This window comes from Apostichopus japonicus, chromosome 20 (genome assembly GCF_037975245.1).
Source record: "Apostichopus japonicus isolate 1M-3 chromosome 20, ASM3797524v1, whole genome shotgun sequence".
NCBI classification, from domain to species: Eukaryota; Metazoa; Echinodermata; class Holothuroidea; order Aspidochirotida; family Stichopodidae; genus Apostichopus; species Apostichopus japonicus.
This window is the reverse complement of record NC_092580.1, coordinates 33,457,790-33,472,107: the sequence shown is the minus strand read 5'-3', so window position 1 is coordinate 33,472,107 and position 14,318 is coordinate 33,457,790. Positions and strand designations below refer to the sequence as shown.

Below are 14,318 nucleotides of genomic sequence, written 5' to 3'. Positions count from 1 at the left end.
TTTGTGGGAAGACTCCAGGGTGAACCTTTGTGTCTCACAGGCTCCGGAACCAAAGGTCGAAGGTCAATTGTTTGGCTATAACTCCAAGGGGAAACATTGAATTGACATAGAACCTTCACAGGTATAATGGAATTCCTCCGATTGCCAGATTGCGTAGCTATTAAATGTGTTCATTTGACATCAGTGTTTTTCTGGCGATTAGATATGCAACTATGTGGATTGCCTTCTTATTTGTGCTGCAAAAGCAATGACTTGCATTGTCATTGTTAGGAAACCAAGTCGGAGTTTAAGTAGCTTCAGATGTAGTGTCAAAGCTTGAAACATCTGATTTCTTGCTACATTTTACCACTGCTTAAGTTACTATATGAAAACATAGCATGTTAGGCTTTCTGTATGTTGCCCAATTCAGAACATTATTTCGTTATCATATGAAATGGATCTGCAAAGAAAAAGGGTATTTGATACATACAGTCTTCCATATTTTAGTATCATGTTTCCTTTAGTTTTAATCAGTTTTTAAGTTGCTACGAGCAATGAAGTGACGGAGGAAAACTATCACCGCCAAAGACATGAGATGTATAGTTAAATATGGCACCTTCCCCGGTACACCCAACAATGTGGTATAAATTTGATAATTTCATTAGTATAAGAATTGACTGCATTTCTGTGAATGCCTGTTGGACAGTCTTGTCTATACTTATTACATACATTGTAAACAACAGTTTCGTTTATTTGGTCTATCACTACACGTATAAACACAACAGATTCAACAACACATAAATTGTAATTACAGAAATTATAATTGTCTTATAATACCCTGCTATCACAGACAGGTAGCACCAGACTACGTTTAGTAATGGATCTTTAGTTTAGTGTATTTAGTTTAGTTTTATTTATTCCTACCATTTCACAACATACAACAACAAAAATCGAAGTTTCATTACTATTTTACATACGTGCATAGATATATATACATGGTTTGGATCGTTTTCTCAGACTGACGCTGATGTAGGATTAACAGAACAGATAGTGACATGTGGTGGTAGAGGAACCAGAATATGCATAAGCCTAGTCTGGTCCCCACCCCCCCCCCACAATAAAAAACATAATTGTGGAACAAGTTAGGTCTAAATACATGCCCATTCTGACTTCATAGACGTACATAAATTTACATTGGCTATTGTCACTATGGCAACATACATTAAAACTGGTAAACATTTGTATATACACGCATGCCGGTATTATGCATTAAACATATATACACAATTACACATACACACCCATATATATGTGGCAGTTTGTTAAAGATTAAATATGCGTAGGCAGGAAAGCAACAAAAGGAGAATTACGTGACGTTGACAGGTGAAGTTTGAATTCGTCGTTTCACTGAGATTTAAAATGACGCAAGAGTTACGTGTATCTTTTATTTTGCTTGGGAGTGAATTCCAGAGGATGATACCGCAATTGCGAAATTAACAATTGGTTTAGTTTTGTTTAGTTTTGTAGTAAACTATACATGCATAGAGTTTCTTGAGCGAGTATCGTAATTATGAAAGTCGCCGCAGTTAATAAGTGAAAACGAGTCAAAGCATTTTGGTGAAAGTCCATGATGAAATTTGTACATAAAAATCACAACCATAGCTATAAATGAGATCGAAACATTTATAATGTTTGAGTCTTTAAACAGAAGAGTGCTATGAGAATAGAATATGGGACATCATGGATATTTCTGATAAAACTTTTTCTGTAAGATATGCAGAGAGTCTTTTTGAGCATACCCCTAAAGTAACATGCTATAATTAAGATGAGGAAGAGTTAAAGCCTTTTAAATCATATGAGCACTTGTTCGGAGAGAAAGTTCTTTACTTTGTAGATAACACCATTAACACGGGATATTGTTTGGTAAACACGTGAAATATGCTCTTTCCAATTCAGTTTGTTATCAATTACAATTCCCAGAAATTTTGTGGATGATGAGGGCTCAATTGACGTGTCACTCAGACGTAGTGACACGTTAGTGCCACCATATCGTTTGTTATCAAAAATAAGAACATGTTTTTTATCTCTCAATATTACAGGACAAGTTGTTTGCGTTAAGCAAATGTAAAATGTTTGTAAACTCATCCTCTGCATGTAAAATTGCACCCTGTAAAATTCGTTTCTCTCTACTGTGTACGAATTGAAATGGTAGCCTATACCTTAACAGCTATCTGTTGTAATAGTGAAAGGTTCTTTGTTCGTTATTACAGCTCTCTGTTTTCCTGGTCCAGATTTCGATACCCAACTCAAAAGTTGAGACTTTTGTGGTATCTCATTGAATTGACATTTCAAAATATGTTTGAAGATCTCATTGAAATTAGGATGCCAAAGTCCGTAAATAATTGGGTTTATACAACTGTTTACACAAAAGAAAACAGTACCCCACGGAAGCAGATTTCTTGCAGCTGGAATCGAAAATACTACCACGTAAGGAGTTATGCAAAGTACATAACAGCACACGATTAGGAAAAGATTCTTAGTGACTCGCACTTGTCGTTTACTTACTTGCTCCAATGAACTTGAACTCATCTTTCTTTGCCTAATGTCCCTAGTAGCCTTACAAACAAATAGAAATATTTTAATGTAACACATGGTGGTAATGACGAGACCAGCAACTGGTAAGAGAGCTGACCTGAGAGCCACATAGTAAACCGTTAAAGGGTTTTCCGAACTAATGGAACACGATTGATATCTCTTGGAATAACCGAGAGCACCCACTCCAAATGCAGGAGGTACAAAAATCACTAATATTACGTACAGCCAACTGAATATTATCATTATCGAGATATTTCTTTTGGTGTAGATGTTATGAAAAGTTCTTTGAGTTTTCGTGATCAATGTGTAGCGGTTTATCGCAATCAACATGAGGTTAACTACACTCGCCGGGAACATTATGTACAGAACCCCTGAAAGTACTTTACAAAAGCTGTCGGAGAATGGAAAAGGTTCGCTAATAAAGATGACAGTCAAAAATGGTAACATGAAACAACCAATAAGATCAGACATGGCCAAGTTAACGACGAAAATATTAGTGGTCGTGTGTAACTTCCTCGAAAGCATGACAGCGAAAATGAGGAGACTGTTGCCGATTGCACCGATGAAAGCAATCAGTAGGAAGGCTAGTCCAACCAGCAGCCGATGTGTAGGATCATCAAATCGAAATGGAGGAGATGTTTGGCCCTGCAGACTATCATCGGATGTTATTGAGGTTGCCATTGTCGTTGAAATGTTCTCCATACTGGTGGTGTTTTACTGCAAAAGTTTATTACAACAAAAACTAGTCAATTAAGGCAAACTTTCGGGAAGTAAATCTATACGGTCAGGGGGAGGGGGGGGGGTAGGAATTAAGCTTCCAAAAAGTGGGGGCACAACATCAGACGGGCACTTTCTCATTCCACAACCACCACTCGTTATGCTATAAACCGATACACACTGGCCATATATATATATATGATGTGCTAGTATAAGCTATCAATACTATTTATTGAGATTGTTTATTGTTAACCGGCCGTGCTTCCAAAAAATATGGAATACCCTTTTAAAAATAGCATGTACAGACTAAAAAATAAAATATTAAAATGAAATATTAAAATTAACAAAGGCTTAAGATATCCAAAAGACAGTTCTTCCTCAAAGGGGCACGTTTTATTTGCCAGTAGGGCACATTTGCTATTTTTGGAAAAAGTGGGGGCACGCGCCCCCAGGGCTCCCCGGCTCCCAACCCCCCCCCCCCTCTGTATACAGTATGTAATCATGATACTCTCACCAAATTGATGTCCTAAAGTAAGGTAATCACTGGTCTAAACTTATATCACGTTAGAATTGAATAAGAGCCACACCTATAACTAACGGCAAGGTTCCACCAGTGCCCCTACCATTACCTGCCGTAATATACCTTCAAAACCAAGCACGCAGTTAGACGGCGACAACTGCTATAGACCTTTCGTCAATTTGCCAGTAGAGATGCCCGCATATTTACCTCGGTAATCATTCAACTTAAACCATCAAACTAAATCAGCGGTCAAAAATTGAAGAAGGGCCCCGAGTTGTGAAAGCTTTTAACAACAACAAAAGAACTACAAAGTCACACAAAAATAATTTGCTTTGTGCCCATATCCTCCTCCTTGCCGACCATATGCCTCCCCCCCAGTTCCCCCCCCCCCACTGCCAATCTGTGTCATCATCATCATATATGCAAAAACTTTACAAGTTATGAGATAAGATACGAGTATCGTGTTCCTCTACATATTGTTGGTGTCCCTCTACCTCAGGGTTTCCCTAAATTAATACCCACACAAATCCCCTGTGGATGTCAGAGTTGTCCACGAACCCCCAACTTTTCGAGAATCGAACTGAGTCATTATTACGCATAACAGTGCTTCGTAAAAGATCAAGTTCATAGTGTAATATTGTAATGAGAAAAAAAAACAAGAGATGAACAAACATTTCATACTTTAGTTATTTATCACATGCACGGTACGGTACTACGGTACTATGGCAACATATGCGTTTGGAACGCGAAAAGAGTTGGTCGATAGATACGACTTTTTTACATTACTAAATTATATGATATATCAGATTTTAATTCAACGAAAAGTACTCCAGTTTTGACTTTCAGAAACGTCTCATGAATCCCCTGGGATGGACTCACGCACCCCTGGGGATCATGCACCCCAATTAGGGAACCACTGCTCTACCTCAAAATTACTGACTACGGGTCTGATTAAACACAAGATGATATTGAAAAGAGTGATTAAACTTCGTGTTATATATTTTCTAAACTGGTTAATAATTTAGGGGGAAAATGCAAATAGACGAAGGATGATGTATACCGAATAGTTAGCTTTCAAATGTTCTGTTTTCCAAGAAGTTGAGTATAATTTCATATACCCGTACCTGCCAAATCCCAAGAGGTGTTGATTTGTATATAAAAACATCCGCAAAATACAGTATTTGAAGTTGAAGACACACAACTGTGTAGGCCTAACCAATGAAAATAATGAGAAAGTATTGTAAGGTAATATGTAAATTATTGCGCATTTTGAATTCATGGCAAATTGAATTAAATATATCATTTCACCCCCAAAAATGTCGTATTTATGAGTAGGCAAACCGATTGTTTCAAGGGTAATCAGTATTGCCCCCGAATAGTAATACAAGTAATGGTCACCATACATGATTAAATTTCAACAAGCTGTATAATGCAACTCTAAAAGCACCGTAGTTATCCAAATCAATACATTTAAATGAATACATTTCTATGTAAACAATCCTAAATGTTTGAGAAAAAGCAAAACAATTAGAACATCTGGGAAAGTATTCAACTTTGAAAGTTTCTAGCAAATTTGGGTTTGGGTCAATACTGATGACCTTTCGAAACCTTTTACTATTATTAAATAATAATATTATTAAATAATAATAATTGTTATGGGTTTGTCAGTATTTAACACATTCTAAGGCCAATTCCAGTATATAATGCTTCTGAAGACATGGGCGGCGATAATGGGGGGGGGGGGGGGGCGGGGGACATGTCCCCCCAATATTTTAGGTGGGGGTATAGTATTTAATATCCCCCCAATATTTGGTGTCATAGTTTTTTTGTGGCTATAAATAGAAAATAATGCGTGAGATTATTCATCCAAATCATATTTGGCAGTGGCTAAAACTTCATCCAACACATGCTGCATGAGGTAAATGACTCTTCGTGGTCGTTTCTGTGACCGTATAGCATGTTGTCACTCATGATTATTATCATGTCTGTACATCTCTTGTGTATGAGTGTAAGTACGTACAATCATAATATATGATCCACATCGATATGGGTTCACTGGGTTTCCATTTGGCCCGTTTCCTACAAGATTTTCTAACCGCAGGCCCGTAGCCAAGGGGGGGGGGGGCGAAGGGGAGACCGCCCGACCGCCTCGAGCATATTTTTTGTATTTTTTTATGATATCGAAGTTTTATAGGTTTATATTTGTACACCAATAAATTAACTATGTCTGAATTTTCGAAAATTCCCTGACCAACATTCTTCATCATACTTCCCTCTACTCGTGTAATTTTGACCGGTCTGTTTGGGGTTGAAGGGGGTTTTTCTACATTGGTTGTCCATAGATGAAATTTTGTGCAACATTATGGGTATGTTTTGAAGTGAATTTATTATTCAAATTCTGAACAACTAATGGGCTTGAGACCTTCAAAAGTTGGGCTGACGGGTATTGTGGGCCATTACGTAGTATTACCTACAAAAGCAATGATCCACAGGAGATGCGATGAGGTCAAACATGATGTGTGACTGGTGAAAATCTTGTAAAAGGTTATGGATGAAAACAAACTATTGGGAAAAACTTGGTTCTCAGGCAAAAGTGTACATCTGGTTGGTTAATTTCAAGCCCGAGAAGTGCCATTTCCGGTGATCTGGGGGCTATCAAAACCAGAAATTTTCTTGTACGCTGCGCGACAACCAGTGGCGCTCCGCTTTGATAGTAATTCGCCCCCCCCCCCTTTTCCGGGTTAGAAAATCCTAAACTCGCTACGCGTCTGTTCCCAAGCAAATGTCCCCCCCCCCCCCAATATTTGAAACAAATCGCCGCCCTGTCTGAAGAACATGTCTGGGACAGATCCTTTTCCTTACAGCAAGAGTTGATCATAACACCCCACTCTATGTTTATATTTCATCATATTCATTTTTAACACACCAGAAAAATTCCACTTCACGACCGGTTTCGTCCTTTTATATATATATATATATATATATATATATATATATATATATATATATATATATATATATATATATATATATATATATATATATATATATATATATATATATATATATATATATATATATATATATATATATATATATATATATACGGGTTCGAATCCCGGTGGAGGCTGGAAGTTTTTTTCACTGTTCTTGATTTTCCAACTCATTACGATTTTCATTTATATAGATATATATATATATATCAACCCCACGTTCATATAACTACATAGCACCAACGGCTGGAGAGCTATCTAGCATCTGTCATGGACACATTTTTATATTCATCCTGCATAGTTTCACTTTTGATGAAAAGAATATAGTATTATATTACATAAAGTCAAAATGGAAGCGACTCGATAGTTTATGCGCTAAACTAAGTAGTCCAGCAGTATTGACGTTATATATCCCATGTTATCGGTTATGAAACATTTCTTAAATTCATGATAAAATATAGTTGGGATTTTCACGATGCCGTCTCTGTTTGTTTCACTTCTGATATTAATTTGTCACATTATGAAGAAATAATTTGTGTTTTCAAAGTACGGTATGCTTTTTCATGAAAACTGTTTTCAAACGGTTAAGATTTTCTTAATGCAAATGATCAAGTTAGCTCACCTTGAGATATTGAAGCACTGTTGATTCGCATTAGTTTTGATATATAGACACCGTCTTCATCGACAATCTAGAAATCGGTTAAATGTGTGTTAAGAATATGCAAACACCCGCTCAATACATGTCAAACTGTAAAATAAACCTAGTGAATTAGATAGCAGCTCCTATACCGAATAACCAACAGTGCCAAGTAATCAATTGACCATGAACTAAATTCGAACTGCATGGGGCAGTTTGTCGATTTTAAACCCCTTTATTCTCTGTGGTTTTCAAAAATATTTTAATATTCTTTCTTTACAAGTATTGACAGATTGGTAAAGCTAGAATCGCGACAGATATATAAATAGGACTGAACACTTCAAAAAGATCCGCTTTCGTATTCTCAATAAGAATTATAGCTGGTATATAGAATGAAAAACCACATGTACCGTACCATTGTAATTTCCTGAATTAACTTTGCTGACTTTTTGTTATTCACAGAAATTTCCTTTTTCACAGTTAATTTTTGTTTACGTTCATCAGACTGTAAGAACAAAAAGTATGACGTCAGCGTTCATTATTTTAATATTTTGTATAGATTCTAATCTCTAAGTCTCCTTTTCCAATAGCAGTATACCTCGGGAAGGATTGAAAACAAAACCTTTCAAGTTTGAATAAGTGCATGTTTCTTTCTGAATCGATATGTAAGAAATTTCAACACAGGATATTGTAACACTGGTATAAGGAATTTTCAAGTTGCTTCAAAATGGCGAACTTGTTTAGTAACTTGTTGTATGTGGTGTCCTAGGTGGACTTGTGGTAGTTGTAACAAAACTGCGGCGTAATAGTAAGTACCTATGTCATGTTTGGGGCGGGTCGGCCCGGCTAATTATGCTTCCTGTAACATATATTATCTGATGACCCATAACTGTGCAGACTACATGAGTTTAAAGGTAAAGGACGTGCCAGTATAATGTTCAATATTAGTTCAGTGTATGTATCTACAATAGTCTGTAGCCCTCGTATCCTTGGAATAGGGACGCCGGTGTACTCCAAACATTACCGAACGTGTGCGGTCGATCTTGATAATCCGTTAAAATACTGGTACTGGTGATGTGTCAAACTCTAACAGGTCTTGGCTGAAATGCAAGTTAATTCGCTAAGCCTATCCATGCAATGATCAGGGGCGTATCCAGGATTTTCTGACCCGGGGGCGCGAATTACTATCTAAGCGGAGCGCCACCATCAGTTGGCGCGCAGCGTACAAGAAAATTTCTGGTTTTGATACCCCCTAGATCACCGGAAATGGCACTTCTCTGGCTTGAAAATGACCAACCAGATGTCCCCTTTTTGCCTGAGAACCAAGTATTTCCCAATAGTTTATTTCCATCCATAACCTTTTTGAAGATTGGTCACACAGTCACAAATCATGTTCGACTCATCGCATGTCCTGTGGATCGTTGCTTTTTGTAGGTGATTCTACGTCGCGGCCGCAATACCCGTCAGCCCACTTTTCAAGGTTTCCCCCATCTACATAAGACATTTCGTTGTTTACAATTAGCATCCCGCGGTTTACTGCGCAACTTTCACGGATCGTACGGTACACGATTGCATGTGATGTAATAACTGATGCTGGCTTATACAGGACTGATATTAAAATATTGAACGCGCGCTTTGCGCGCGCGAAAGTTTTTGGTTATTTTTTTTCGGGCAAGTCGTTACAGCCCCCTAATCAAATTGTGCTCCTGTGCCCGTGACTTCACACATAGACAGTTTTGAGGCTGTTCATCCTGGAACGCCATTTTCATGCTCATTGATATGATGTGATATCTGCTGTTTGCTTTACAAATTCGAGCAGGCGCGTAGCGAGGAATTTGCCAAGTGAGGAGCGAAGCCTATAGGCAAACTGTCTAAGCGTAGCGCCACCATTTGTTGGCGCGAAGCGTACAAGAACATTTTTGACCGAAAATGCCTCCCAGATCGCTGGAAATGACACTTCCCCGGCCTTGTAAGTTGCATCTAAGCCATTTTTTATTTTGAGATACTAACGATATCATTAAAAAGTATGCTCAAGGGGGGGGGGGGGTCGCCCCCTTCCCGAAATGCGCAATGTTCCCCGACGACACGGTCGAGTTCGAGACCAGCCACAGTTGGTTTCATAGCAGGTTTCATAAACACACACACGCGTTATGATAGACCACATTAAGTATATATGTACTTGTACATATACATTAGTGAGAGAGGACAAAATGGAAACGTCAACAAGAGCCAAAGGGCACTGTGGTTCCTTGCGTAGGGGTATATTACAATACACATAATATTATCAAGCAAGATTGGGCTCAAATAGTCCAAGTAATTGTGGTCCTACATGTACCCATAAAGTAACCAACACTAGAGCCAACACTTTTGTGGTCACAAACTGTGATCGGATTTTTGATCGGAAGGCACTTTTGAGATCTGAATATGGCGTCGAAAATGTAAGAAATATAAGGTCACCTACAAGCGGGTCAACAGATATGATAACATTGTTGACCTTGGATCACATGACTAGGTTTTTAACATTAATTGACCTTTGGTGACCTTGGATCACATGACCATTAAGTTTGAAAATATTCCCCTATACCATTCCCAACTTGTCCCAAAATATCAACCGTGTCACACCTTGACACTGGGAGTTCTTGCACTAAATGTCTGAAAATTAACTTTGACCTCATATAACTTCACACACAAAGGTCACCTGGGGTCAACCAATTGACATTCTTGATCGGTGAGACGTGACTATAGCATCAATACTATAAATATTCAAACATTTTATTCTTTGCCCATTCTCTCCCCCCAAAATACTAGTTTTTTAACATTAATTGACCTTTGGTGACCTCGGATCACATGACCGTTAAGTTTGAAAATATTCCCCTATACCATTTGCAACTTGTCACAAAATATCAACCGTGTCACACCTTGGCACTGGGAGTTATTGCATTAAATGTCTGAAAATTAACTTTGACCTCGTATAACTTCACACACAATGCTCACCCGGGTGTCAACCCACTGACATTTTTGATCGGAAGGTACCTTTGATATCCAAATCTAGCATCAAAACCAAACATTTTCTTTTTCGCCCGTTTTCTCCCAAAATAAGCACATTTTTTCTAATGTGACCTTTGACCTTTTGACCTTGGTTTCAAATGTAGTTTGATCTCCTGATTCCAAAAATCAACACGACAAGTCCCTACAGCCATCCTAACTCCGACCGAAATCTTTGACCCCATATCACTTCGCACACAAATGTCACACGGGGTCAACCTATTGACATTTATGATCGGAAGGTACCTTTGACATCTGAAAATAGCATCGAAACTGTAAAAATTCCCAAAACACTTAAAGGTCACCAGAGGTCAAATTGAGGTCAAGGGTCACCCAGATGCGGGTCGACAATTGGATTACATTGAAGCAACTCCCAACCCTAACGGACAATTCGTTCTCAAGTTATCGCAAAAATACTCGTTTTTTAACATTAATTGACCTTGGGTGACCTTGGATCACTTGCATGTTAAATTTCAAAATGTTCCACTAACCAGTTCACAACTTGTCCCAAAATATCAACCTTGTCGCACATTGGCACTGGGAGTTATTGTAGTTTTAATATTTTGGGTTTCTGGACCATAACTGACCTTTGGTGACCTTTGTGGGCACCAAAAACAATAGGGCACACCTTCTCCATATGGCGGATCTATAGTTCAAGTTTGGCCTCAATCCAACTTTCCCTTATTGAGATAGAGCGTACCCAAGCAAGTGTCACAGACGCACACACACACACACTCACGCCAACCTGACTACATAGGTTCCTTTTGCTAAAGCAAGGAACCAAAAATGGAATTGACGATGTTAGGGGTAGGGTTAGGCGCACGCCCCTTCCAAAATCCTTGATCAGTCACTGGCTACCCTGTGTATATAATAGTGATCAGCGCTGTAATGATGTCACTGTTCCTCTTTCTCTTCCCGGTGTCTTGGCGTTTTTCTTTTACTCCCTCCTTTTCTCTTTTTTACTCTCTTTCTTGTTTTTCTTTTCCCTTCCTTCCTCTCCTCCTCCTCCTCCTCCTCCTCCTCCTCCTCCTCCTCCTCCTCCTCCTCCTCCTCCTCCTCCTCCTCCTCCTCCTCCTCCTCCTCCTCCTCCTCCTCCTCCTCCTCCTCCTCCTCCTCCTCCTCCTCCTCCTCCTCCTCCTCCTCCTCCTCCTCCTCCTCCTCCTCTTTTTCCCTTTTTTCTTCTCTTTTTATTTCTCTCCTCTTTTTCTTACCCGGGGGGCGCGCGCCCCCAACGCCCCCCCTGGATACGCGCCTGATGATATAGGTATAGTCTAGCCCTAGTCACATGTAAGTTTTATCCACATGAGAAATGTAAAAATGAAACACCACATAACTAGGTCACAACTTTGCACTCCTTACACTCCTTGCAATATAAAACAGACATGAATATGAATTATTGGATATTCATCTCATGCTGTTCTTATACCACGATTATACTCCCCAAAAGTAGGTTTTGGAGCACTGTAAGTTAGGCAGATTATATTTCCATTCTAGGCACAGCAGATCATGAAATTGGTGTAAATCTCAATAAACTGAACTGCCCATAGCATGGACTCCTTATGGCATTGATTTTCTGAACATTAAAACAGGGACACATTAACAGTTTTCATTGGAGATGTCACTGCCCTATCATACATCTTTTCAAAGCGGAATGTTTACAAGGGTATATAGATATAAACTAGTAAGTATTTAAACATGGTTCAAAACTAAAAAAAAAAAGACCTTTGGAATTGATTTTGTGTTACTTTTAAAATAGTTTCTAATTAATGTGATCAGCTTCTGTTAGGTGCAGAAATAGATAACTCTTTTCTGCTGTTATGTGTCATTTTGTTTTGGCAGAAATAGAAGATTTGTCCCAAGAGGAGCTAACAGCCATGAGAGAGTGCAGTACATAAAACACAACCTTGAGCCTTCCATACCATTGCAAAATACATGGAAAAAACTGCTAGCTGCAGTTTACTTAGCCCTTGGATGGTAAGCACTGTTCAATGTAATGCAACTGAATACTGTCAAGTAGAAGTAAAATAACTCCACAAAATATATACATGAGGTGAAAGGAAGTGCACAGAAACCCGGCAGGGGTTTGAAAACGTGCACTCCCGTATGCACAAAATGCACAAAAACATCGAGAAAATGAACAAATACGAAGACCATGCAAAAAAGAGACAGCTAGGTTTAAACCAAAAATAAACGGAAAACACCACCAACCACCCATTAAACCCCTCCCCTTCCCCACCAATTATAATTTAACAGCAAGTTGATAAATAAGAAACATGTAACAATACATCCTACAAGATCAATCCAAGTACAGCAATGAAAACAAGAATTGGGTTTGCACTTGGTAGCTGTCAACAAAATAATGCCAATTTGGTTTTTCTAAAAGATTGAATGCTTGGCTTAGCAGTTACAGAGTAAAGAAGGGAATTTCAAGAGACTGATTGCATGGTTTCGGAGAGTGTTATAGTGTGAAGAAGTTTGGATGGTGTCTTGATGCAGGAATGAAGACTGTCGAGTATTGTGGTCATGGATTGAGTTCATCCCGTGATCACAGGTGGTAGCTGCATTCATGTTTGAACTATACTTGATAGTGCTATATTACCATAAGAATAAACCACATTGCAAATAGTACACACATTAGTAGCCATTGAGAAGCCCGCGGAAGAATAACAGAAAAGTAAACAAAAAATAGGAACTAACACTTAAAAGACGAATACGAACAAAACTGAATAATCAAGAACCGTTAAAGGTTGAAAGATTCGGATGATCGTCTCAAGCTAATGGATTCGACAATGTATGGTCAGAGACTGAATAAATAGGATTCCGCCGAGATTGTAAATAGGTTGGTATGTGTTGTCCTTGGTGGACTTGTGGTAATTGTAACAAAACAAAAAAGTTCGCCATTTTGAAGCAACTTTACAGAACTTTCAGATCCTCTACACTCGATTTTTTCTTCACGATTTCACGCCCATGCATCTTTCATCAATAATGTTAACATCTTTGGTCCAGGCGTTACTTACACTGGGGAGATCTGCAGTTGCCCGAAGTAATATTGATTTTCCCTGCATGGTGAGGCCCTCTTCGTTGATGACTCTGCCAGTTGAGGTTTCTTCGATTTCGAAAGACCAGGTCCCTTGTACGGTGTGCCATGAACCTTACAATAATGGCCCTTGTTTTACCGTCCTTCGACGTTGGGCCAACCCTGTGGGACCGATCAATATGAGTGCGCTATTTCCACACCGAGTTTTTCCTTGGCAATTGCCCAAGCAAGTTCTGCTGCAAAATGTATTATTCCTTTCCTTTAATCCAAACCCCATCAATCAATTTTTCCTTGAATACTGTTCCAACGAGTTTAAGTTGTCCGGTAGAGTTCCTGTGGCTGACCTGAGATTTTCCAGGGAACATTTTCATGTCACTGATTTGTTTATTTAAAGGGCTTGCTCCAAGTCGAAAATTGTGGCTTCCTGCCTCTCTTGCTGTTCTAGGAACTTCTTCATTTTCTTCTCGATTGCTTTTTCTACACAGTCTGCCAGCATTTTCTTGAAGTCTGGGTTACCAAACATTTCAGTCAGAATTTCTTTTACGAGGTCTTGCGCCACACAAACTGTAATTGGTTCGTCCATGTTGAGCCTTTTTGATGATCGTGACATGATTGGGGGGGGGGGGGGCTGCAGCCCCCATCTCCTACGCCTCCTACAATATGGTGTTTACAGGGTAGATTTCACAAGTTGACATATTTTGATCTCATATGACCTTTGGTTCTTGTACTTAGTAAGATATTCACCTTCATATCAAATGTGATAGTTAGTTCACCCCATGTAATTTGGAAGAATTT

At 38.8% G+C, this 14,318-nt stretch overlaps 2 protein-coding genes across 3 annotated transcripts in view; one reads left to right on the top strand and one right to left on the bottom strand.

Annotated features, from left to right (window-relative positions):
• LOC139962187 (UDP-galactose translocator-like) overlaps positions 1–14,318 on the top strand; it is a 44,850-nt gene that overhangs the window by 8,927 nt on the left and 21,605 nt on the right. The window lies entirely within an intron of this gene.
• On the bottom strand, positions 1,117–7,601 carry LOC139962189 (melatonin receptor type 1B-B-like). Of its 2 annotated transcripts, XM_071962168.1 has the most exons (3): positions 7,427–7,601; positions 4,936–5,022; positions 1,117–3,291 (listed from the first exon to the last, which is right to left on the bottom strand). In XM_071962168.1, the coding sequence occupies exon 3, from the start codon at positions 3,274–3,276 to the stop codon at positions 2,200–2,202; it is 1,077 nt and encodes a 358-aa protein (XP_071818269.1). In that variant the 5' UTR covers positions 3,277–3,291; positions 4,936–5,022; positions 7,427–7,601; the 3' UTR covers positions 1,117–2,199. The 2 variants fall into 2 exon arrangements, with proteins under 2 accessions (XP_071818269.1, XP_071818268.1); XM_071962167.1 differs by lacking the exon at positions 4,936–5,022 and having other exon boundaries at positions 1,118–3,291; positions 7,427–7,591.